General features: G+C 31.8%; 1 protein-coding gene across 3 annotated transcripts in view; it reads left to right on the top strand.

Annotated features, from left to right (window-relative positions):
* GRIA2 (glutamate ionotropic receptor AMPA type subunit 2) overlaps positions 1–26,119 on the top strand; it is a 177,152-nt gene that overhangs the window by 41,380 nt on the left and 109,653 nt on the right. The window contains exon 1 of one of the 3 annotated variants that reach the window (XM_074229059.1): positions 19,563–19,668. The exons of the other annotated variants lie outside the window; for them this stretch is intronic. Coding sequence (XP_074085160.1) covers positions 19,608–19,668 — 61 coding nt within the window. The 5' untranslated portion in view covers positions 19,563–19,607. Of the gene's footprint in view, positions 1–19,562; positions 19,669–26,119 lie in introns of those variants that run through there. 3 annotated transcript variants of the gene reach the window in all.

Here is a 26,119-nt window from a genome sequence, read left to right as displayed (position 1 = left end):
AAAGAAATTAATTTTAACTTCATGCATAGAAAATATACAGGAAAATCTAAACAAATAATAGTGTTTTTGAGTTAAGGAAATATTTATCTATTATACTTGCTCTTTTCAGTAAGGAAAACCTAACTCAGAAATCTAAAGATAATGGTTTTCTGGTCAAAATACTAATTAGCCTTAGTAATGAACTAAATAACTCAATAATAATGATTTTAAAATCTTATGAAAATCTAGAAAAATGTTAATAAAATTCATCTTAATGACTTTTCTTCCTCTCTCACCTACTATATCCAATAGATACGTGTTTGTGTGTGTGTGTGTGTGTGTGTGTGTGTGTGTGTGTGTGTCTGTGTGTGTGTGTGTGTGTGTGTGTGTGTGTGTGTGTGTCTGGACTTGTCAAGTCCAGCCTATTCTTCTTTTGAAATAATTCTTCCATTTATTCTTTTCCCTCTACCCATATGACCCTCACTGTAATGTAGGACTTCCTTACTTTTTACCTGAACCATTATCTTATTCTCCTAATGACTTTTCCTTTCAACAGAATCTCTCTCTTCTGCAGTTTGTATTTGTAGTTTCCAAAATGATGTCCCTAAAGCTTTTCTTAGTTCCTTGATTAAAAAACTTCTGTAATTTCATATTTCTTATTAAGATATATATTATTTAATGCAGAATTAAGAGTTTTCATGATCACCTCCCAAGTTTTCTTTTCAACCTTATTTATCTCCTTCATATATGCTTGTGTCAGGCAAACTGGTCTACTAGCTTGCTAGTCTTTACTTGGTTCTATACAGAATGCTTATTAAAGAATTCTCTTCTTACTACTATCAAATACCATTTCCTCCTAGGAAATCTAATTAGTTGTAGTCAAGGAAGTTCTCTTCTTCATTTTTTTCTTTGACTATTTTGTCTAGATTTTTCTTTTGTATCCTTCACAATTTATTTTTTTAATTTTATCTATTTTATGGCTTCCATACTCATCCTAGAAGAATACAAGATCTGTAAGAGCAGACTGTCATTTTTCATCTGGTATCCTTACTGTTCAGCAGAGGTATTTAATCTTCAAGGTATTTAATACATATATTGAATCAAATTAAATCACAAAATGGTCACTGGCTAAGAAAATACCAGCAATACTTATCTACTTTCTAATACTGAAAAGGACAATTACTGTATCAATTTATATAGAGATGGAATATTATAAAATAAATGAGGTGGGAATAAAAAATAAATAAATTTTCACTGAATTAAAGAACAAGTCAAATGAAGAATGCAACATTGATTCTTGGTGTGATCCTTGGAGCTACCCCTTAATTACATTCCATGTCTACAAATGATTTCTGGGTTGAAGATTCTCAGAAGAGTTCTTGAAAATATAAATAACAATTTAATCCCAACCCCCAACAACAGCCAAGCCAATTTTGACAGAAAATATAAACAATATTAGGTGATATATTTGCCTAGGGTAGTTAACAAATGCTTGCTTAAAATTTGACTTTCATGGCTGTCATTTAAATTTGTTAAGGAAGGCTGAGAATAGTTAGATTTTCATAGACAAGGTCATTCTTTTTTGCATAGTTATATTTCTCAAATATAGGAAAGCAGGAAAGAAAACTATGTTAATTTTTTCCTCTCCAAGAAACCATTAGCATAATCCTTTTCTTTCTAGACATTTTTGCTCCATAACAAATGTACCCATAGAAGTAGACCAAAGCAAACATTACCCAGATATGGCCTTCCGCCACCCTGTGCAATGTGCAATATGCTCCACAGAATTTATTAATATATATATATATATATATATATATATATATATACACATATATATATTGATTGAGAAGAAATCATTTTTCAATCTGTACATTTGCAGGGTTCTCTTTAGCTGCTTGATTATGTCCTAAATGCCAAATATATTAAAAGGCCTTGCTTGTATTTGTTTTGTTGTTTAAAACTAAGACAATTTTAAGGTTCTTTCTGACTTTATTGGGTTCTCTCCACAAAAATTTGGCTGGCTAGGTGGTATCCCAAAAGTTTTTCTGGTGCTGATGTATATAACTGAGCAAGATCTGCATATAAATGGATCATGGCATATGGTTAAATGTTCATTTAAAGGTGTGACAGCTTTTCCATTCAGTTGCACTGAATCAATATAATGAGAGTCAGGTGCCTGGATTTTACTCTCTTGGCAGAGACATTGCACATTGTTTGGGACTGTGTTTATGCTATGCAGATTCATGGAGCATGTCTCATGATTCCAGTGTCTCCAATAGAGATCTATTACTCAAGTGAGAAATCAGGTTCATGAAATTCTATGGGGATTTAATTTTTGGTGATCATATCCCTATATATTTGCATCTTGGGCATTTAAAGACTTTGAAGTCAAAAACACAATGAGCAAGTTTTTCATCAGGGTAAGCATCTCAAAACATGGTCTGAGATCTTCATCCAAGTTCTATTATAATAGAGACATTCTCAATTGAGTTCGGCCTCTGGGTGAGCCAACAATCTATTGTCCAGCTTCCTAATTTGTCTAATTGTTCTTGAATACTTGATGATCTACTTCGTTGATTTTATGCTGGGAAAATGTTACGAAAACTTCCTGAGAACTCTAAATTCTAATACCTTGAGACAAAACCTTGGTTGCTCAGCCCTCTTTGTCCCTTTGCTGATCCTTAGCAATGCCTCACTTTTCCTTTCTGCTTGTTCTTGCCTGTTCCACCTTTTGCCACGGTTCTGATTTGCTTTTGTTAACAAATCTTAGCATTTATGTCTAACCCATTGCAGATATGTAGATACTATTTGCTTACTGAATAGGAAGGAGTTCCATTGTCACTGAAATAAATCTTCTTACACTGAGGACAAAGGGAAGAAATATCACAAATAATTAGAAATGTTGTAGACACAGAGATACTAATAATTCTCAATTATTCATGGTCATTCATGCATGAAAAAAGATGAATAACAGGCAACTATCAGAGCAATCAGGTATAGTGGCAGAAGGAGCCATGACAAAGATATCTCTGATAATTCAGGGACTGGGTAATTAGGTCTTTCAGGTTTATAAAAAGTGGTGTTACTTTTTGTTTTCTGAGTTTGATTTGGAAGAACAGTTTCCCCAAAGGTTTCTAATAAACTAAGAAGACAAAAACAGCACTATCATCTTATAATACTGCATTTTATACACACACACACACACACACATCCATCCATCCATACACATATGTACATACAAATAATCATATATAATTTGAAAAGATATTTTATACATGCATTTATTCATAATTTGAAAAGATATATATAATGGGAATATGTATATATATATATATATATATACACACACATACTAAAGATTTACACATGCATATCAACAAGAAAAATTTCAGCATCTGATTATGTTCTAGGCACTGTGTATTGGGGATACAAAGGAAGAAAAGAAATAGTCTTTTCCCCTCAAGGAATTTAACACACTTTTATGAGAAGAAGGAATTTAAATAGAGCAAATTTCCCAAATAGCTATTTCATCTTTATTGAAATTAATTGTTGCTACAAATGAATGCAGAAATTAATGAAGTTGTAGGATACTAATAAATACAGAATGGGTTAAAATAAAAAAAACACACCAGGCTTTGTGGTATTTGAAAGGTCACCTGCTAGAATAGCTACCATGATCACAGATTATATTGAAACAGAAAACCCCAAATGGCATCTGCACCAAACAGTCCTTAAAGTCCAAGCTTTGCTTTGAAGCTTGGAACTGAAGAGAAAAAGATGCAGACAGTATTGTACACAGAAGGGAAAAGGATGATTTTGACTGAATTATTTATTAGTTATCCATTATTCCATGACTTGCATTTTCTATCTCCTTTAGATATGTTATTAATCTGACTTTTGGGGGGAGACTTTAAACTGCAAAAGATCTATACAGAAAATACACTATTTGAAGTTACTTATTCTAACATTACCTGTAGATTCATATAAAAGGGAGTATATGATGCTGACAAATAAGAAAAAGAGAGAGAAATATAGATAGTAAAAAGGATACAAAATGAGATTTAGGAGACATGTTTAACAAGCCAAATCAATGTAGACAAGTGACTCAAAGCTTTCCATGCTTTAGTTTTTTCACCTCACCTGAGTGTAATAAAATAAGTTCAAACTCTTTTATGAGTCTACTTCAAGAATGAAAAGAAAATATACTTGTGAAAGTCTTCTTAAAATAATGATGTGCTAAATGGCAAAGGAACAATTATTAGTTTTAATGGGGAGACTTCATCTTGTTTCTCCATATAATTGAAATAAGAATTAAAACCTTCAACAATTAGAATAGGCCATACTCCCAGAAAAATGAAAAGATATCTGATTTGGAATATTCATTACATATTATATTATGATTTCTTTGAGTGCTTCTGACTCAGAAAAGGAGCAAATCAATTTTAGAATTAATAATAATAATAGGTGCTAACATTTATATAATATATCCTGAGAGGTGCTTTTATTATTCCCAATTAATAGCTGAAGAAACTGAGACTGCGAGAAGTCAAGTGCTGGGGAAACAAAACTAACAACCATATGATGTGGACCATAAGACCAGGTCTTCTTGACTCAAACTCTAGGACTTGGTCTCTGTGGTGCCTAGCTCCCTAATGCTAGTTATACCAGCAGACAATGCCAAAGGGAAAAAAGGTTCAAAGAACCGGGGTCTTAAAAACTCCTTAGAAACCCTTTAAGTATTCCTTGTCATAATTCAGAAGCAAATGTTTAATCCTTCCTTTGAAAATTATGATTTTATATATATATATATATATGTATGTGTATATATATATATGTGTGTGTGTGTGTGTGTGTGTGTGTGTGTGTGTGTTTTAAATCTGTCTCTAGGTAATGAGAGCCAGGGTCTCAGAGTGGATAGTAGGGTAGTTTTCTCATAAGGAAGATAGGTAGGTTTTCAACTCTGTCCCAGCTCTGCTCTCTGACATTGAGCTGTTATTCTATGGGCAAGTCATTAAACTTCTTCCTGTCTCTAAGACTCTCCCTAAGACTATAAATTAAAAATCTTAATCCAGATTAGTCAAGAGATTAATTTTATTTGATTATGAACTAGAAAATCATAAAGATAAACATTACTATAATATAAAAAACACTGCAAAGTGAAGATTACAGTTATATGTGTTCCTTTAAATAATTATTAAATTCAACCTAGTGGCAGTATTTTCTTGCTTATCTGTACCCCTTTTAATGCTTCTTTGATTTCTGTGTACTTATTTTTCTTTGTCAAAGTCATAGGTGTGAAGTATAATGAGAGTTACTTTAATTTCATTTTCCATTATTGTTATAATGTAGCATTTAAAAATATCTCTGTTGATTATTTTTTGAGGAATGACTCATAATCTTACATATTTTATTAGTTCCCTCTATATTGCAAACATTGTCATTATCTTGGATTAATTCTATATGCATTATTTTTATTTATAAGAAAATGTAATCAAAATGATCAATTTTATCTCCTGTAATTCTCTTTATTCATTATGTGGACAATAGTTCTTCTATACAGTTTTGAAGAGAATGTTCTTCCTCTGTTCTATTTTTTATGATGTGGTCTTTCATATTTAAGTCATGTATCCATTCTGAACTTAGATGCTCTGAGATATTGATAAGTCTAATTTTTCTTGGAATTATATATTTCCATATTTAAGAATTTTGCATATCACAGTATGAATTAAAGTAAAACAAAGCTTAAATACTGATATACACAGTGGGTAACAAACTTATTACATTTATTAAACCAAATAATATGTGAATGGATGTTATATATCTATACATCTACATCAATATACACAAGTGGTAAATATAAAAGATTCAAGGAATTTTTGCATGAAATAATGTATCATGTTAAGAATATTTATAATAAAAATTTAAGTAATGCCAGATACTTTTATAATGATTTAAAATTTGCAAAGTATTTTCCATGCCTTATCTAGTCTGAAGTCAATATTCCTGAGGCAGATATAACATTTTCATCCCCAATTTTGGATGTGGAAACTAAGATCCAGAAAAGTTAAGTGACTTACTCAGGGGTCACATAGCTAGTGAATGTCAGAAGCAGGATCAAAATCTAACTTGTCTATTTTGATTTCACATTCAGTGAACTTTTATTATTACATATATTCTTTTAATTTCTAAGTCAGTATCATGTACTCTTACACCTCTCTGGTTTATATAAAAGACAAAGAAGATATTTCTTTAGGCAAAATAAAATGGGTAAGTATAGCAATTACCTGAATAATACAATCAACAATCTTGTGGAAAAAAAAGAAACCCGTATTTTTTTCAAACCTGAACTTTATTTAGACTGATTACCTTTAATAGGTAATTGTTTAATTTGCATTTCTCTTCATTAGAATAATGTGATTTAACTTTATATTCAAACGAAAATAGTTTTTCTTAGAGCACAAAAGCAATGAATTTTCCTTATAATTCAGATGAAATATATCTCATAAAATACTGAATTTTATTTGAGAATGAAGTGCATGTTCCTTCTCTCTCTCTCTCTAATTAGGCAATGAATGTAAAAAAATATGGGCAATGAATGTTCAATCTAGTGTCAGATATCATTGCTATATGAATTGATTTTGCCAAGCTATTTTCTTTTGTTACAAGGAAGCATCTAATGTGTTCTTGGGGCATAAAATCAATAAGCAGCAATAAAAAAATAAGCCACAACAAAACATGTGCACATGATGCAGACAAGTTTCTAATGCATGTGTATATTTACATAAATATGCATATATTTAAATATCCAAAAATGAAAATTCAATATTTATATGTACATAATATTCTAATATTTTGGTGTAACTGTGATCTTAATAGAAATGTGGTTTTCTCCAACAGCAAAGATTTCAACCTTCTTAAATTTTAAATTCTAGGGGGGAAAGAGGTTCACCCAATATATAATAAAAGTTTGAAAAACTGAGAAAAGGAAGTATCACTGTGCAGCAACCAAAGTTTCCCTCCTCCTTGTCTATGGGACTGTGTATATTAAACATCATCTGGGGAGGCTAGGTGGTGCAGTGGATAGAGCACTGGCCCTAGAGTCAGGAGTACCTGAATTCAAATCTGACCTCATACATTTAATAATTACCTAGCTGTGTGGACTTGAACCCCACTTAACCCCATTGCCTAGCAAAAACTGAAAAAAAAATCATCTGACAATAAAACAAATAAATGAGATCTCCAAGGGTCAGAAGGGAGAGAACAAACTTTTTTCCCGCCCTCCCTAATTTGTTTCCCCAATTTTTTTTATTTCCACTCTCACCTAAGATCTCTTGTGATGTTATTACTCTTATTATTTTGTGATTATTACTTTAGCTATAAAGGCAGTGATGTGTGTTAGAGTTGATCAGTAACCAATTGTTAAATTTTCAGTATAAACTTTTGTATCTTGGAAATCAGCAAACACTACAATTGAGGACTTGATTGATTATTTTGTTGATTGTGCAGGTGCAAAAAAAGAAGATAGAGGGGCGGCTAGGTGGTTCAGTGGACAGAGCACTGGCCCTGGTGTCAGGAGTACCTGGGTTCAAATTCGGCCTCAGACACTTAATAATTACCTAGCTGTGTGGCCTTAGGCAAGCCACTTAACCCCATTTGCCTTGCAAAAAATCTTAAAAAAAAAGAAGATAGAGAAAAATATTGCTAATATGGATCAAACTTACAGAATGTCCTATGTACTTTTCTCCCCTTAGAGATCTGATTGTTAATCCTTTACCAGCACACGCTTGCTTAAACACATTGTGTTACTGGTTGAATTAAATAATTAATCTACATGTTCTTATCTCATACAATTCTTGTCCATAATTTACTACAAATCTTCCATAGGTCATTTACTCAGTACATTGGTGACTTCCTATTCTTTGAATACCTTAGTACATAATATGCTTACACTTGAGCTTTCTGTTTATTATTCTTCCCACAAAACTGACTCATGTCTTTTTTCCATTATAAATATCCTCAGTGTTGTCTTTTTCATAATGGAGACAAAATAAAAAGGAGAGAGGAAGCAAAAAAAGAAAAGTGTGCCAAATGATTCACCTACACTAAGAAGTAAAATGGACTGAAGCCTTTAAGAACTATAAATGTTTAAATCAGGAGTCAGGATGTCTGGTCTGCAGGCCATATAAGGCCCACAAAATCATTTGGTTTTGCCCTGCCACAGCAACGGCAGGCAAGACTTGAAATTCAATAAATCTAGGAGTTTTTAGTGGTGAATAAATTAAATATTTCACCAAATTTGTAAGTTGATAATTTGAATAATATTATATATATATATGTATATATATACATATATATATATATATATATATATAGCCCTTGGCAGAAAAAAAAGGTTTGAAGAAAGTAAGAGTTCTATTGGCAGCTACCACTGACACTGAATCATGAGCTTCTGATTCACTATTTTCTGTTTTTTCCCCAATTATATGTTAAAACAATTTTTATCATTTTTTAAAAGTTTTAAGTTCCAAATTCTATATCTTCCTCCATTGTCCTTCCCTAAGATGATAAGCAATCAAATATAAGATATATATATATATATATATATATATATATATTAAGTCTGTAAAATATTTTGTATTATTTTTGCACAAGAAGACAACATGGCAGAAATAAGGTATAGAATAATATCTCACACCATATACCAAGATAAGATCAAAATGGGATTTTGCATAAAAGGAAGAGTTTATCAGATCTGTGGATAAGGGAGAAATTAGTACCAAAGAAAATAAAGCATTACAAAATGTAAAACAGATAGATAATTTTGGCTATGTTAAAATTAATAAATCAAGCTTTAAAAAGCATGATCTACGTACTTTTCTGACAGTAAAATTATGATGGTCAAATCAGGGTATGATTTGGAGAGCATACAGATGATAGAATCAGAATTCAACTCTGAAGCAGGTGTTAAAAGATTTTTTAGCTCACCCCTTTTTATCATGAACTGAAACACAATAAAAATAACTTGGCCAAGGTCTAGTCCAATGTTTAGAAATGGATAAGGAGGGGGCAGCTAGGTGCCTGGATTCAAATCAGACCTCAGACACTTAATAATTACCCAGCTGTATGGCCTTGGGCAAGCCACTTAACCCCATTTGCCTTGTAAAAACCTAAAAAACAAAATGGATAAGGACCAAGTTTCCTGCTTCTGGTACTCCTTTCTTGTTCAATAATTATAATCACTCTTTGCTTGTAACACACGCAGTTTTATCTTGGGTGCTTTTCCTTGTGTATTGTACAAAATAAATATTTCATTAATTAAAAATCATAGATTCATAACTAAAAAATTCTACTCAATTTTTGAATATTATTATTGTTCTGTCTTTCTTTGTACATTTGAAATATGAATACTTATTCCATTGCACTTTTTTACATCCAACAAAGGATCTGACTTACATTCAGAAAGGACGCAGCTGACTTGTCATTAGCACTTGGCCCTTTCATCCTTTATTTTATAAAAAGCAAGTAATCCTATGTTCAGTATAGAATGAACTACTCTAAATACGCTTTGCTGGAAGACACCTGGATGTCTTCCTAGAGCAGAAGACCATTGCTCAATGCCTGGTGACCAGGCTCTACCTGTGTGTTGCTCAGCTTCGACAAGAAATTCAGACGGCTTTCTTTCAGCTAGGGAGTCCTGAAAAATTGAAACCCTGAATGTTTCCTTCAGGCATTACTTCCTTCTGGATTATTTTTTCTTTGTTTTTTTAAATAATGAAAATATTTCAATATTTAAAAAACAAAAAGAATTTTTGCTTTTGAAAGTAACTTGTTTATATTGTTTTTAAAGTAATAAATTAAATTCAGTAAGTGAGACAGAATTGATCTTTTTATGAACACTTTTGAACTCTAACTTCCCTTTCCTTGCCTCCCCTCCTTTCTTCATTTTTTCCCTTCCTTCCCTTTGTTATTAGACTTTAAGATAGCATTTTTTAAACTAGGAAATGATGGTTTTGAATGTTTTTGAGTAATATCTTATTTTTACACTTTTTAAAACAAATAATTGTTCATTACACACACACACATACACACATATGTATACATTGCTTAGAAGACATATTGATAGCCAAGTGTCAATATTCAGATTATTTGATTATTACATAAAGGCATTTGCTGCTTCTCAGCAGTTCAAAGAGCTAAGACAACTGTATTAGACTGGCTATGGACCTGTTATCCCCATACAGAGGAAGAAAAACAAAGCAAAACAAAAAACAACCCTTCAGAATCTGATGAACAGTTTATAAAAATTGCCTCTTATTTATTTATTTTCTTTAATCCTAATTCCTCATATTGAATATGACTAATCTATAAACATGTTTATCAAAAATATGTCTGCACCATACTAACCTGATTTTTCTTGCCGCTGAGGGGATTGGGGTGGGAAGGGAGAGTAGAAGGAAATTTTGTAGCTTAAAAATATATGTGTGCTCATGGATGAAAAAATAATTAAATAAACAAAGATTTCTAAAAAAATAAAAACAATAATATGGAAGACAGAGAAATCATCAGGATAAGGGGGCAAAGTTAAAATGATTCTGCTGGTTATAGACAATGAATAAAATTTATACTTTAATTAGTAAAAAAAATTTTCTATTATTTCTGCCTTAGAGCATATGAAATAAGCAGCACCTGACTAAATCAAATCCCTTCTAGCATTCTATCACTGACAGGGATGGTTTGTAATAGAACTCAAATAACTTTGGTTGTTATTACATAAAGAATCTGTGATTTTGTGCACATGGGGAACTCTCAATGTTGTAATCTCTTCCACTAACAGTGAAAGTAATCTGTTTACAATGTAATTGCTAAGTCTTAGGTTTCTTCAGACACATATAGGTCAATAGAACTGTTCAAATGCTCTCTGCAACTTATGTATATGACCTTTCACAACTTGTTTACTCTATCTAAACTTCACTTTCCTTAACTGAAAAATGTGTGAAGTTAGACAATGATTCCTAAATTCCTTTCTATCTTAAATACCTAATTCTCTGAATTTCTGACTTGTCCAGGATCACATATCTAGGTAGCATTAGTAGGAGGGCTTAGGTCTTCCTGACTCCAAAATCAGTATTTTATTTACTATATCATGGTATCTCTTTCTTTTTTTATACTGGGTGTTTTAATTAATCATTCCTAGTTTCCAAACAATATAACCTGTTCTTCATCTTAGAAAATCTTGAACCTTTATTAACCAATTATAATAAGTTTAAAGTTTCTCTTTGGATTTTGATTTCTGGAGTCAAGGTAAAAAGCTGTAGGAATTCATAATTAAAAAAACATTTTCCATGGCTATTAGGATTCAAATAACATATCGAAATTAATAGATTAAACTGATATTTTGTACAATCTATATATTAACTTCTCTTTTGGCCAAACCAAACTCTAACAAGATTTGAGTATAAAAATTGATTCTTCCAACTCTAGCAATTCTTGATACTATAATTTATTTTCTCCTTGACAAGAACTTGAAGGTTTTAACAAATAACATGAACATAAAGAGGGAATCAAAAAGAAGTTGGTGGGTATGGATGATCCAGAGTTTAGATGTATGAAAAATGGAGAAAAAAACAATATGAAATTCCATCAGTGGACTCTATGTAAATTAGCTGGCTAAGTATTTCTTACCCCTGCACATGTTGGATTCCTTGGTGGGAATAAGATCATATGTATATCAATCCACATGGTTATCCAAAGTGAATTAGTTTTAATGAGAGTGTAGACTGGAGAATTACATTGATAGATGGGGCTCATTGGAAAGAAAATGAAATTTATTTAGTCAGTTTATTGGTTTTGATGTATATGTTTTCTTTGGATTTGGCATTTTATGTTTGACAAAAAAAAACCTTTCCACATATAGATATATACACATGTCACACACACACACACACACACACACACACACACACACACACACAAACGTTTTTGCTCTTCAGCCATTTTCAATCTTGTTCAATTCTTTCTGTCTCCATTTGGGATTTTCCTGGCAAAGACTGTCATTTCCTTCTCTGACTAATTTGAATGTTGAGGAAATGGAAGCAAGCAGGGTTAAGTGACTTGGTTAAGCTAACACAGCTACTAAGTGTCAGAGGAGAGATTTTATCTCATGAATGTGAGTCTTCCTGACTCCAAACCCAGAACTCTATCCACTATGTCACTTAGCTGCTCCTCGTGTCTGTATACATGTACAAATGTGTACATGTATATTTATATAATATGTATGTTTATATACCCTCAATGCTTAATTAGTTCTAAAAGATTCATTTTTATCAGCCATTTATGATTGGTTCTAGTCCTAATTCATGTTCTTATATTACTTGAGAGGCATTCTACATGGAGAATGATATATAGAAACATAATTTTAGACATGTTCCCTAAAAAAACATCCATCAATATAAAACCAGAAAGGAGTTTCTGAAACATGGATTTTAATAGTTACTTCTGCATTTTATTGGATCAGATAAATAGAATTTTAAATCAAATGAGTTTTACATTGAAGATAAATTTAGCATGAATCAGTTTTAGCTATGAGAAATTAAAATAAAGACATGATCTTTGGTCTTAAACTGCTTTTGAACTAAACTCTGTAAGAAAAATTCTAAAACTAGCTCTATTTTAAAAAAAATTAGAAATACTCTTAAAAATAAAAATAGAATTCACATGTTCTTACTCAAAGGAACTTTGCTGCTGCATGTAATCTGGTACCATCCTTTTTATATATTTTTAAGCGAAATTTCATCCTTTTTTATTTGCCTTTTCTAGTTTAGGACATAAAACACTGAAAGTTAGAAGAGTTCATAAGAAAATGAGTAATAAGACATTAGCTCCTTCTGCTTTTGAGGTCAAATGAAACAGATCTGAACCTCTTTAACATAACTTCACTTCAAACACTTGGAAACAATGATTAAATCTGTTTCAGAAAAACATTATAGCAATTCCAAATACAGAGCATATACATCAGGAAGGACCAGAAGATAGTCTACTTTTGACACATCTGTAAGATAGCAATTGTAAGAAAAGGCAACTAGGGTTCAAAGATACTAAATGACTCATTAAATCAAGTCAATCAAATGTTTAAGTCCATACTATGAGCTGGAAATTTTGTTCAGTGTTGAGGATACATCAAAAGATCCCAAAACAGTTCCTGATCTCAGGAAGTGAGTATAAGTTTACACATTAAATGAAAAATCTTAAACTTGAATTAACTAAACGTCTTTAAAATGTATATAATATATAATACTATAATAATATATATTATATATATGAAATATTCAAACTTGGTTACTTTATTTATTTTATATTTTGTGAGAAAATGGGGTTAAGTGACTTGCCCAGGGTTGCACAACCAGTAAAGTATCAAGGGTCTGAACATGGATTTGAACTCAGGTCCTTGGGTCTTTGGGTCCTCACTTTCTAGAAACTAAACATCACTAAATTCAGGGGCAGCTAGATAGAGCAGTGAATAGAGCACTGGTCCTGGAGTCCATAGGACTGAAGTTCAAATCCAGCCTCAGGTACATGTAATAATTACCTAGCTGTATGATCTTGGGCAAGTCACTTAACCCCATTTCCCTTCAAAAACAAAAACAAACCAAAAAAATCATGGAATTAATTTAAGAATGAAAGGTAGTTAAATGATATAATTGTTAGAATCTTGGACTTTGAATCAGTAAGTCCTAAGTTCAAATTCACTCACAGATACTAGTTATGTGACCCTGGGCAATAATTTAAAAAAGTCTAGAAAGTTTACTGATAGCTTTGCTTTGCTTGGCAGTAAAGTTTAGAAACCATTCTGGAAGACTAAAAAAGATCCTTCTGCCTCCCTGCATACAAACAGTTCTACTGTTATTTCAAGATAGGGCTATTTTAAATCAATATACTGGGACTATAAAATATGGTAGAGTTGTATTATTCAAAACAGAATGCATTGATTTCAACAGTCTTTATGATATGGAAATAAATTGAATCAACTATGTTTTATTGGCCCACATCTGTGTAGCTTGAGAAAGTATTAGAAGATATTTTTCTGTTCTCAAAAATATAGTCAAGATAAATACTTTTAAAGAATTAATATGAGAATACATTTTAGTAGTATGAAAGTAAGCAACTGGAAACTGAAAATAGATTCATATTAGTTAGAATGTCTTGAGATCAACTACATGTGCTACTTTAATACATAAAAATTTCTAAAAAATAGTGACTGCCTTAGGTACTTACAGTTTATCCTTTCAGATACCAATTCAGTACAATATAATTTTGGTCTTTTTAAAAATAACACTTGTTGGTGATGAAAAGGTTATATAAACTATCAAATTATGAATTATGAAATCTTTGAGGAGCCATAAATAAAAACCAAATTTAAGTGAAGTTTGAAACAAGCTAGAAGAATATAATTTTCCAGAAAAAGAATCATATGTCTAGATTGAATAAATTTAGATATCTTACAAAATGTTAAATGCCAGTTAACATGGCAAACATTAGCAAAGGAAATTGCACTGATTTGCTGGCAATTTCTAAGTACTACATTATTTATAAAAAAGCAATTGTAAACATCTTAATATGCATTTAGCTTAGTTAAATTAATATAAGTTTTTAATGAGCAAAAGAATCTAGTTCCCTCTGGTGCAAACTTCATTGGTAAAGGATGAATCACTGGCTATACTTGGAAGTCATTCTTATATATGAGTCTTGGTTTTATAGAACCATGGAGATAAAAATTTCCACTGCAAGTGTCTTCAAAGTCATTTTTTTATGATATTTTCTTTTTTTTTCAATTTTTTGTGGTATAATTTCTTGTGCACACTTTTATTCTCCCTACTTTTAGTCTTAGTTTGGCAACAATTTGATAAATTTTAGACCACATTTATGAAATAAATTAAAGTACTTCATCTAGATAGTACTGATTAACTTAACTAATTTTTTTTTGTGAAATTTACCAGAATGGGAAAAAAAATGAAGAAAAGAGCACTTACTATTCTGCATTGCAGAGTGGGAACTCATGGCTGTAGAGTGCTTTATATACTATCAGACTAAGTTGCTGCATTGGTTAGTTTTGTTGAATTGATTTATTTTCCCTTCTTTCTCATTTTATTCTTTGCTACAAAGGTTGGATTCCTAGGTAAGGAAATGGAGACTGGCATATTTGGAAATTAAAATTATTTGAAAACAAATATATTTCAATAACTTTTCAAAAACAAAATCATTGATTAGGATTCTTGCCTGTGAAGTAGGAGAACTACTTGTGTTAACTGCCACAGAGTATTGTTTGGAGTTTCAAATTTGATATTTGTGAAATTATATGAAAACTTTAAAAATTCTATTTAGTAAACGTACTTTAAGCACTTCCTATATACAATACTGGGTGCTGAGGGATGAGAAACTTCTTTACAGCTGAAGATAAGGTCCTTTGTAAATCAAAAGCTTAGAGTTGCCTGTGGACACTAAAATATTAAGTGACTTGTGCTATAGTCATGAATCCATTGTTTCAAAGGCAAGATGATACCAGGCCTTCTAATTCCAGTCTAATCTTTTCAAGTTAACTCCTTGTTGTCTTCTGTGTTTGTCTGAGTATAGATTTGAGGTAGCAAGTGAAGGTAAAGGTGGAAAAACAAAGCAAGAAACGACAACTTACTACTGTAACCACCATTTTTGGAATGTGATTATTGTTGACTGGGCCTAGTCACATGTTTTCCCCCTACCATTCCCTTATTCTTGATGAACTTAACTCTTAAACCCTACAGAGGAGCTCTCCATAACCAGGTATGGAGGAAGTAAGAAAGAATCAATTAGGCTATGTGTCCTGGCCATTCAGTCTTATCCCATTATTATTCTTTGACTCATTTTTTACCCAAGGACAAACAAAGGAAGGAAAAACTCAAGATCCAGTTTGTTGTTATGTTTGGGGAAGTTTATGAAACATTATTAATAATAAGTTCCATCACATTCATTGACCCTATTTGGTTCCTCTCCTAGCCAGGAAAAATATATCTAATTCTTAGTGTCAATGTTTAAACCTTGATCTTTCTATATCTTTCAGTATAAATATCCAAACACTATTGTTTTTCTAATTGAAAATTTGAAGCTTTCAAGTGCACTTCTCCATTTATAAAGAGACAAAACAGACCAATACTTAATTGAATTTTATTCAAACTTTGACACAAATTCAATCTTTTGGCACACTGTACCAGGTATAATAAATTGTTCAACTTTCCCAACTGATTTAATTTTCATTTCTTTGTGTATAAAGACACACACACACACACACACACATACAGACATGGCATTCAGGGTGCTTTAAAAAAGTGTTTTGGTTATACAATTAGTAGTTTTATTGATAATTCAAAGGCTTTAAAAACTTTGCATTTTAGTTAGTTTGGATTTCTAGTTCCTTATTATTTTCCAGAATGATTGGACTACTTAAGCCTCTCCAATATTTAACTTTTTTCTTTGTCCATTTTTTTTTAGTCAGCTTGGTTTATTCTCTAAAGCACAAGATTAGCAACTATATCTAATTTGTCTACTAAAATCTTTTACTGCTACAGTGTCCATAATTCTATAGGATGATTTGTCTTTGGGTTCAAAGCAGTCCCTTAGGCTGTTGCTCCCCAATACTTCACCTTCTTGTCTCCAGTCTCCTGCTCTGTATGCCACTCTTTGTCCTATAAACCAATAATGCTGACTGTCCTTAACATAGAATTCATTTAAAACAGAAACAAAAATAAAAGCACACAATGAAAGTTCATCCTAATCTTGTATCTTTAGCACATCAGACTCAAAGCTCATATAAAGGATATAAAGTTTTTCAATGAAGAAATCAAAATAATTTGTAGTCATATAAAATGCTCTAAAATTATTACTTAGAGAAATACAAATTAAAATAATCTTGAAATTTTATTTTATATATTGATCATTTATCAGATTAACTAAAATGATAGAAAACTAAAGTGGCAAATGTAGGAGGAAATTTGTAAAATATAGGACACTAACTCATTGTTGGGATTGTGACCTGATCCATCAATTTTGGAAAGCAATCTGGTATTCGACCCAAAGAGTTATTAAACACCTATACTCTTTGACCCAGTACTTGGTCTAATTCTGATGATTAAGGGAAAAACAAAAGAAACAATATGTCCTAAATTTTTATACCATTGTGGTGGAAAATAAATGGAAATTATAAGAATGCCCATCAATTGAGGAATGGTTGAACAAGTTGCTGTATATGATTTTGATAGAATACTCCTGTGCTATAAGAAATGATGAGCTCAATGATTTTTTAAAAAAAATATGGTAAGACTTGCACAAAATAATGAAGAGCAAAACCAAGAAAACATTCCATACAGAAACATCTATGTTGTTTTAAGAACAAATTTGAACAATTAAATTATTTTAAATACCCAAATTACCTATAAAGTGACATATGAATAAAAATTATCTTCATCCAGAGAAACAATTATAAATAGCAGTATATAAAGTTCATATAACCATACCTATTTATGTCTGATGGTAGACAATTTCTAGGGCCACAAGGAAGAGAGGCAAAGGAAGAAAAAAAAAGAAATTTACATAAAAATTTTGTTGTATATTTGAAAAGAATATCTAGTTGTATGTAGCAGATTTGCAATTGAACATAGCAGATTTGCAATTTCATTTGCAAACACCTTTTTGTAATTTTATCTAATTACTTATTTTATTTCATAAATTATATTTTAAAAAAATAATAGCTCTAAAGACTCTCAATCCCTCCCAAGATTATCAGAAAAATTCTCTGTCTATGGCATGACACCTCCCAGAAACCAATATGGCCAGACACTAAAAATGACTTTCTACCTACAAGAGTTTGACTCCACAATTAATTATGGTGGCTGTTGTTTGGTCATGTTTTACTATTTGTGACTCTATTTGGGGTTTCTGCATATGTCTTGAATGTACTTATTTATATGTTGGTTCACCTATTAAGTTCTTTGAAAATTGGAAAACTTTTGGCCTTTCTTTGTATATAAATAACTTATTAGAGTATCTGGAACATATTAAAAATTTAACAAAGGTTTATTAATTAATTGATGAATTTGAGGACTTGCTGTGGTCATTTTAATGTTTGTGGACAGAGGGATTTTCCAAAATGTTTCCTAATTTCTATAATTTAATTTAGTCTAAGCTCTTATTTTGAATAGAGGCAACATATTGTAGTTGATGGAGCATTAGGCATGTAATCATGAGAAATTTTTGATGTTTTATGTCACCTTGGAGAAGTCACTTAACTCCATATGACTCCCAGGACTTCTGTGTAGTGTTTGGAAGAATTTCCACACTGCAGTTTCTCACTGACAAAAATCTTTGGTGCCTATCTGATTGAATTCTTATTGTTCATTTTCAGCACCCAAGATATATGTACAGAATTGGTCTGCCCTAAAAAAATTGTATGTCAAAATAAAGACACTATACATTCTTCAATCTCCCTGATTTTTCCTTTATGGGTTCTTGGATAATCTCTTTGAATGATAGTGAATGTCTCTTAAAAGGTCCTGAAATATGCCAAGGTTGGATATAATCAGATACAAACAGGAACATCCAGAGAGCCTTGCCATCAATTTTGAATCACTCTTTAATTGGGTCTTTACAAATAACATCCTCCATAAAGATTCCAGACAGTTTTGGGGACTATGCCTTCCTATTTTATGCCTCTCTTGTTTTTGATAATCAGGGATTTATTGAAAAAAGGCATCTCTGTGGTCATGCCTAATGAGGTATAATTTGTTTAACAAGTAAAGAGACAAGATCAGAGAGAGAGATTTATCATTTTGTAGGATCATAGATGTAGCATCATAAATATAATCCTATTGTTCATATTTCCAATATAATTTCTTCTTAAAAATTAGTATAGTACTTTGAATAGCATGATGACATAAATTTCATTTTTGGGGTTTTTTTTGCAAGGCAATGGGGTTAAAGTGACTTGCCCATGGTCATACAGCTAAGGTAATTATTCAGTGTCTGAGGTTGGATTTGAAATTAGTACTCCTGACTCCAAGGCCAGTGCTCTATCCATTGTGCCACCTAGCTGCCCAAAGATTTATGTGTGATGATGATGTCAAGAGTATTTTTTTTAGGTTTTTTGACTCCAGTCAGGAGTACCTGAGTTCAAATCCAGCCTCAGACACTGAATAATTACCTAGCTGTGTGGCCTTGGGCAAGCCACTTAACCCCATTGCCTTGCAAAAACCTAAAAAAAAAGTTCAAGGGATATTATTTCAGTATACATTTTACAAAAGCCAAAACAGAGGTTTATAGAGGTTAATTAATTTTTCCAAAAGTCATATAAGTTGTAACTGGTAGAGCATGGATTTGAATTTTGGTCTGAAAAATCAAATTCAGCACCCATCCCACTCTTATTTCATTGACTTGATGATGTACAGACTCCAGAGCACCCCAGGAGACCAACCAAAATAGAAGGTTGGCATTTAACCAAAACTAATGAAAACAAGAACATCTTGTCCAATATATCTTTTAAGTGCAACAGATATTGTTTTCTTTCCTTAGCATAGCTACTTGACAATATATTTTTAGTAAAAGTTATGTTTTTACTTCTTTTTATGTTAGTCATTGCTTCTTGTAACCAGAACATAGAGAAGAAATGTAAGTATAATTATACTTTCCTTGTCCTATATATAATATTGACTAAGCTCTTTTTTTCTTCTCAAGTCTCTTATTTTGAGGCCAATCCAAGTGTGAAGGAAAACAAAGTAAACAGATACTCTGTTCTATGAGGAGACTTAGCAAGGTGTGAAAAAAGATGCAAATTTAAAATCAGATTTGCCTGAATTTCTCTAATGGATGGGATACCAGATTAAATTATATATATATATATATATATATATATATATATAATATATATATATATAATATATATAGCAAATCTGTTCTTAGGAAGTTTATTTACTAAGAATGTAATCCAGCCTCCTATATCTGAATCTGTTTTCAACTACAGAATATTTATCTGTATGAAGCAACAATCCTCTGATATTGCCTAATGGAAACAAGGCAATTAAAATGCCCAGAGATGAACAATTTAGGAGCCTTTGATATTAGGGTATTAAAGCAAAGTATTCTTTGATATTTCAAGGTTTTTTTTTTCACAGAGTCTGTAGTCATTTAAACCCTCTAGTACTCAGTTTTCTCATGTGTAAAATGAGGATAATAATTTATATCTTTCTTCATAATGTGAAAGATATTTTTAAATACCTTGGCACTGTGTATGAGGCATTATATAGAACATATGCATTCTATAGGTATATTATAAATACAAAAATAAAAATCTATTTTATACATGTTTCTTATGTGATATATATATATATATATGAATATGCTGTGTGTATGGACATACATGTGTGAGTATATATGTGACCCTTGTAATAATTCTCTAACCTCCTACTTTCTCCTGGAGTCTATAATTTGTGTTGCTTGTATGCTGCTTTCCTTAAGTCTACAAAAAACAGCAATATGCTATATATATTGTATGTTTATATATATATATATATATATATATATATATATATATATATATAAAACTTCTGGTTAACTATTTGTAAGCACTATTTGAATTGCACTCAAGATAGTGCTTTTATTGAGCACCCATGAATGATTATTTCCTCTAGTTTATGTGACACATCTTTGTCTGAAAGACAGCCCTTCTTGCCTCCTGAGATTATGTAGCCTGCAATATCCCTAAACTGCCTATCCCCCAAATCCTCTCCCATTGTAGTTTTAGGAGCAGTACTTAGTAACTTGAATGAATACTTCCAAAATTAATCTCAGAAGATGTAAAGAAATTTTAAAAAATACTATAATATGAAATCTGCTTCACATACATAGTTCATAAGTCCTTCCTCTTATGTCTCAATCTCATTCATTTTTGCACACATAGAATAAAATAGAAGTTTTTCTGATCAAATACTCATATAAAACTTTTCACCTACATTCCCTTACATTTCTTTCTAGATGTGTGCATTTGGTGGTAGGGGTACATAGGGAGAAGGGTGGATTGCAATTTAATTCAGTTGATCAAGTGGGAAAGACTATTTTCTCTGGATCAGACTAGAAGCAAGGAAAAGCACTGAAGGTAGGAAGAGACATCAGCTTCATCCATCCAACTCATCAACTCAAAGGAATTCATGGGAAGTTGTAATTCTCAGTAATTCTGAAACTTTTCTCTTCAAGGCTGTCTCATCTAGGACCTCTCCCAGCTGTGCTATGTTCTAGTTACCCCACTGAGATGGAACAGAAAATCCTGGTCTAACACCTGTCACAGATTGAGAACCACTCCACATGCCCTTATCAATGGCTATTCCAAATACTGGCTAGTATTCCTGTTCCTTTCTCCTCCCACATTTGAGAAACAAGCAGGTCATTGGAAGAAAGACTAGAAGTCAATAGTAGAAACCTCCCCATCTTATCCTATGCAGGGTGCACTTGGAGTACAATAGCTTATGTTGATCTCTCTTTTCTAGATAAGAGGGGTTTGGTTCTATTTTTATTGTATTTTGCTCCATGTCCTTCTAAAGAAAACTCCACAGAGATTAAACAAACAAAAAAAAGTGAGTCAGAAACTCCAGATACATATATTTGAAGAGACATGATTAAATGGCTGGCCAAGGAAATAGATATTTTCTTTCTCCTGTTTGCCTCAATATTTAAAATTGTCATGGGATTTGTCTTCCCTATCTATTGCTATTTGGTATACTGCTTTTTCTTATCTGATTGTTTCCAACTACTGGTAAGAGTAATGGTCATGTAGAGATAATGTTCAGGTGTATATATTTCTAAGCAACAATAGCAGCTGTATTTACAGGGAAGCACAGTGTCTGATGTTGAGATCTGTCTGCTTTAATGACAATCCTATTTTGATTCCTCTCAATGGTGTGGATATTGATGGGATATAATCCTTCTAACAGGACGGATTGCAATACAATCACATCTTGTCATTCTATGAGAGGCTGATCTCGGTCCTTCAGAAAATCCTCCATTGGATCTGGGTCCACCCAAAGTAAATGAACAAATTTCAAATTTATTGAAATATAAGATTATCTACTACCTTCAAAGAGGGAAATAGAGTACACTCTCAAGTGAATTTTAGTGTGTATTTGCAACATTATTTAGAATTCAACAATTTGAGATTACTGGAAATATTTCTCGTTCTTATTTGTCTGTATCATACTTGATAGTTTCCAACTTCATGAAAAGGCACAATTTGAGCCTTAGAATCAAAAATAGAAATTTAATTGATGATAAGCTTCTCTCCTGCTCTGGCTCAATTGTCATCCAAGGAAGTTTTTTTTGCCTTTATAAGTTGATGGCATATAGAACTAATATCTAGACTTTGATATGTGCCTGCCTTAATCTTTGTGTGGGGAATCCTTTATGAACAGCTCTTATTTTCATTTCTGCAAGGCTTTATTATTTTTAAGTAGACACATTTCCTTCTAATTCTCAAAAAAAATCTATTTATTACTTTGGTTTTAGCACAATTCATTTTTGAGGCAAGTTGCTGGTACAGTGACTAAAATTTTCTGTTTGATATTGGGGATATCTAAGTTCAAATATGACCACACATATCTTACTTAGATACAGACAGATTCTAGGAATTTCATGTGATCTTTGTCACCTCATTTTCTCTTTTGGGAATTTAGGGATGATAAAATTTTTGAGGATCAAATTAGATATTTGTAAAGAACTTTTTATGAGCCAAAATAGATATGTTATTATTATTATTATTATCATATAATATATAATGTTACATAAACATAGCTCTCCATGTCTGCAAAGAAGAAAGGCATTTTTTCTTTTTTCATCTTTGAGGAAAGTCTGAATGATATTTTGATAATATGCAACACAGTGTTAAATTGAAATTTTACAGTCATCCAGTGATTTTGATCCAAATAATTAAGAACAACAGATGACACAGGGTCTATTATGGTGTTTTTGTTTCTGTTTTGAACTTCACTGTCTGTTTGTCCTGCCTAAATTGATGAAAGTAAATAGAAAATTGCAAAATCTTATAATTTACTGTAAATTGAAAGGACAGAGCTTTATGTATGGAGTGAGATAGTATGATTTAATGACTATGAAGTTGAATTTGCATGCCACTAAGATGAGTTTAAATTCTCACTGTTTGGCTACTAAACATCAGATTCCTTATCTATAAAATGTGGATAATATTCCTGAAGTATCTCTCTCACAGGGTTGCTGTAAGAGATAGAATTTGTAAATTACTTTGAAAAATTTAAAGTATTACATAACTACCATTTTTTTTACTTTTACATATCTATACATGTCAAAGCCTAATTATGACTTGAGTATTCATTTTGATCATTTTTATTCCAGATATTGATACCTTCAGGGGCTTGCAACCTCAACTGAAGGAATCATGATCATAAAGGCAATTAATTTAGACATAGGCTTTCACTCATTGCTTTTGTAGATACAGAGGCACTACTTGGATCTGGATTTTCCTAATTAGTCTTTATTTTCTCATCATCATTTTCATTCCACTTTGATCTTCATAGATATTAAGTAGTACGTTCTATGACCAATTTATTGCTTACTTTTGGTGTTATTTCTCTTCACTGCCACGTATTTGTCTACTGTATTTTCAACTTAATTCCCTTTCTTTTCCTATACTCCTTGTGCTTACTTTTCCTCTATCCTATGACCCTTGCTAATGGAGAGTTATGGCTTGGTTAATTCCTTTACCTTTTGATTTTCTAGGAATAGAGTGTGAATAATTATAGTACTACTTTTTTGATGCCTAAAAACTGACATTAAATTTTTAGAATACTTTAATTTTTCATATCCCTCTAATTGTCTAAGAATGATAAAATAAATATGATGGAAAGTTAAGGCAACAAGTCAACTTTAGGTTAAAAGCACAAAACTCATCTAAGGAAAAGAAGAGGAATGAATGATCTGACTAAGCTTTCACTTAATACTTGTGTGACTTAGAATAAGTCACTTAATTCTTTCATCCTTAATTTCTTTATTTGTAAAAGAGGGAGTAGCAAATAACCAAACCATGCTGCTGCCAAAGATACCAGGCTAGATCAATCATTCACCAAAAAAAATTTACTAAACAGGCATTATGCTATGTGCTGAAGATACAAAGAGAAAAATGAAAATTTCTCTGCCCATAAGAAATGTAATTCAATAAATTTGTACATACAACATATATATGGGGGACAGCTAGGAGGCACAGTGGTCTCAGCTACCTAATACTTATCTGTATAACCTTGGACAAGTCATTTAACCCCATTGCCTTGAAGAAACAAAGATTATATATATATATATATATATATATATATATATATATGTGTGTGTATGTATATATACATATATATATAGTTTATATTTAGAATATCTACAAAATAGGTGAGATTTTTTAGCGAAAAACACTATCAACTAGAGGATAAAGAATGGCTTTCTGTTTGTTTTCATTGAGCTTTGAAGGAAATTAGAAATTTTAAGAGAAATTCTGGTCTTTTACCAGACATTTGTCTGGTAAAGACAAAGAGATAGGAAAACAGATGTTTCAAATGATTAATAGCAAGAAGGCTAATTTGAATCAACTGGGAGAGATGTTTAATAAACCTGTAAAACTAAGTTGGATATAATGACCAACCATAATTCTAGAGAATTGATGTTGGCAAATCATGCTACCCATAGACTGACAAAGAGATGATAGATTCAGGGTACATAGTGAAACATATGTCTTTGGACACAGCCAAGGTGAGAATCTGTTTTGCTTAACTATGGATATTTACTTCAAGGTTTTTTTCTTTTATTTTGTTCACCGGTTTGGAGAAGAGAGAGAAAAATATATGCTTGTTCCTATTAAAAAGGGAAGTTGCAGTTAATTTGTGAAGGGCTATAAATACCACACAGAGGAATTTTTATTTGATCCTTAAAATAATAGAGTCTTTGGATTTTATTTTTTAGTAAGTTATTTCTCTAATGTAATAAGAGCTTTCATATAATTTATTTTAGCATTTTAAAGTTTGCAAAGAGATTTTAACAGCAAAAAATAAGCAATAACAACTATCATGATCACTACCACCACTATCACAATACTACCACTACCACAACACTACTACTCCCATTACTTCTACTATGACTGCTCCTACCACTACTACTATTGTTACTACTACAAACACCAATACCCCAGCACTAACATCACTATGACTACCACTACCACTACTACTACTACTACTACTACTACTACTACTACTACTACTACTACTACTACCATTACCACCACTACCACCATTACCACCACTACCACCACTGCTACTATCAATATTATTTCTATTACTACTACTACACCCACCATCACTTATATAATGTTTATTATATTCCAAAGAATGCACTACGTGCTTTACAATTATTATCTCATTTCATTCTCTCACCAAGCCAGTAGGATATTATTTCCCCCCCATTTTACAAGGGAGGAAACTACAACTTAGAGGGCCTGTGTCTTTCCTAAGGTTACAAATAGCAAATAAATATCTGAGGAGGAATTTGAGCCCAGGTCTTCCTAGCTTTAAGTCTGTTATTCTATCTATTATGCTTATGTCACATGATCTCTATATCACATAGGATCTAAGCACTTAGAATATAATATATCATGGTAAGATATGTCAGCTGGTGAAATCTAGTGGACACATGACAGTATATCACACAATGTGTTCCAAATGCTCCCCTCTTCCTAATTTTGCTATTATTATCAATTTTCCTGTCATTCAGGATGATGATGTTCATGCTGTTTTCATCTCCTCACCGCCAATCATTCCACAGTTTCAAGATCGTTCCCAACTCATGTTTCTATCTTCAAAGCATTTCTAATTTAGTCTGTCCTTTCTTGGCTTACACAGCCACCACCCTATTTCAGATTCCCATTATCTCTTTCCTGAATAGTCTCTCTGCCTTGTTCCTCTTTAAATCCAATCCAGTCTCACTCAGCTGCCAAAGTGTTTTTTCTCAGATGTAGCCCTGACAGTGTCATCTCCCTTTTCACTCAATTATAGCATCTCCAAGATCA

Source organism: Macrotis lagotis, chromosome 3 (genome assembly GCF_037893015.1).
Source record: "Macrotis lagotis isolate mMagLag1 chromosome 3, bilby.v1.9.chrom.fasta, whole genome shotgun sequence".
NCBI classification, from domain to species: domain Eukaryota; kingdom Metazoa; phylum Chordata; class Mammalia; order Peramelemorphia; family Peramelidae; genus Macrotis; species Macrotis lagotis.
The sequence above is the reverse complement of the archived record's forward strand: the minus strand, read 5'-3'. Positions and strand labels throughout refer to the sequence as shown.